This window comes from Elephas maximus, chromosome 4, assembly GCF_024166365.1.
Source record: "Elephas maximus indicus isolate mEleMax1 chromosome 4, mEleMax1 primary haplotype, whole genome shotgun sequence".
NCBI classification, from domain to species: domain Eukaryota; kingdom Metazoa; phylum Chordata; class Mammalia; order Proboscidea; family Elephantidae; genus Elephas; species Elephas maximus.
This window is the reverse complement of record NC_064822.1, coordinates 112,538,395-112,540,150: the sequence shown is the minus strand read 5'-3', so window position 1 is coordinate 112,540,150 and position 1,756 is coordinate 112,538,395. Positions and strand designations below refer to the sequence as shown.

Genomic DNA, 1,756 nt, shown 5'->3' with positions numbered 1-1,756 from the left:
GACCCTAAAGGACAGAGCAGAACTGCCACACAGGGTTTACAAGACTGTAAATCATTACGGAAGCAGACTGCCACATCTTCCTCCTGTGGAGTGGCTGGTGGGTTCCAACTGCCTACCTTTTACTTAGTAGCCAAGTGCTTAAGCACTGCACCACCAAAGCAAAACAAAAAATCAAACCCATCATTGTCAAGTCGTTTCTGACTCATAGAGACCCTAGAGGACAGAGTAGAATTGCCACATGGGGTTCCCAAGGAGCAGCTGGCAGATTTGAACTGCTGACCTTTTGGTAAGCAGTCGAGCTCTTAACCACTGTGCCACCAGGGCTCCACTACTGTGCCATCGGGGCTCTTAATTTTGTGAAAACCTTCCCTAAATCAACTAGACACAACACACATCAGTTAGAGCTGAAGTCACGTATTCACAAGAATCATTGTTAAGTGTAGGAAAAAAATCTACATTAGTTCCATTCATTGTATTTTCTTGTTAATTTCCATTACTAACATGATTTTTCACATCATTTTTTCATTTCAATCTCAACTACATAAGCAGATTGGGCTCAAGTCAGGAGTCAGTGATGAGAAATCATACAAGACTAACGACGTTCATCCTGCTGGGATTGACAGATGACCCACAACTGCAAGTTCTGATATTTGTCTTTCTGCTTGTCACTTACATGTTGAGTGTTACCTGTAATCTGACAATCATCATCCTCACATTAGTGAGTTCTCAACTTAAATATGCCATGTACTTTTTCCTCCAAAATTTCTCTTTCTTAGAGATCTCATTCACTACAGTCTGTATTCCCAGATTCCTTTACAGCATGTCTACTGGAGACAATACCATTACTTATAATGCCTGTGCCACTCAACTATTTTTTATTTTTCTTCTCAGATCAAAAGAATTTTTTCTCCTGGCCATCATGTCCTATGACCGCTATGTAGCCATCTGCAAACCTTTACATTATGTGACCATCATGAGCGGCAGAGTCTGCAGAAGGTTTGTTCTCTTCTGTTGGGTTGATGGTTTGTTAATCATAACCCCTTCACTTTGCCTAGGCTTAAATCTGGAATTCTGTGACTCAAATGTCATTGATCATTTTCTCTGTGATGCATCTCCTATCCTCAAGATCTCTTGCTCAGACACATGGTTCTTAGAACAGATGGTTATAGCCTGTGCCGTGATGACCTTCATCATGACCCTCATGTGCGTGCTTCTTTCCTACATATTCGTCATCAAGACAATTCTAAAATTCCCCTCTGCTCAGCAAAGGAAAAAGGCTTTTTCCACATGTTCTTCCCACATGATCGTTGTATCCATCACCTATGGAAGCTGCATCTTCGTTTACATTAAACCTTCTGCAAAGGAAGAAGTGGACGTTAATAAGGGTGTAATTGTGCTCACGACTTCCATTGCCCCCATGCTAAACCCATTTATATATACCCTGAGGAACAAGCAAGTGAAACAAGCTTTGAATGATGCAATCAAAAGAATTGCATTTCTCTCAAAGAAATAGAGAAATTGTGGAATCAAGTCATCAGGAAAGTTTGGTGTAGGGCTCATAGGACCAGAGCAGATCAGCAAACTGCTTTGATGTTTGGTGATATGAGTATAGAAATTGATAGCAAGCTTTTAGAAACATTAAGAACAATTTGAAAAAGGCTAGTATTTGTTGAATTTATTAATAAAAAATTGAACTTGTATTTTTATGTTTCATTTTTAGAAAGTCATTTTCATGGTATTTCACAATGAATTTGGA

At 39.5% G+C, this 1,756-nt stretch overlaps 1 protein-coding gene across 1 annotated transcript; it reads left to right on the top strand.

The window, feature by feature from the left end:
- The first annotated feature begins 574 nt into the window (after positions 1 to 574).
- Positions 575 to 1,513, top strand: LOC126075556 (olfactory receptor 6C2-like). The gene has a single exon (XM_049883397.1). It carries the CDS (start codon positions 575 to 577, stop codon positions 1,511 to 1,513), a length of 939 nt encoding a protein of 312 aa, XP_049739354.1.
- Positions 1,514 to 1,756: the final 243 nt, after the last annotated feature.

Excerpts from the sequence above, each read along its gene's own strand:
- LOC126075556 (XM_049883397.1), top strand. The coding sequence starts at position 575 with ATGAGAAATCATACAAGACTAACGACGTTCATCCTGCTGGGATTGACA.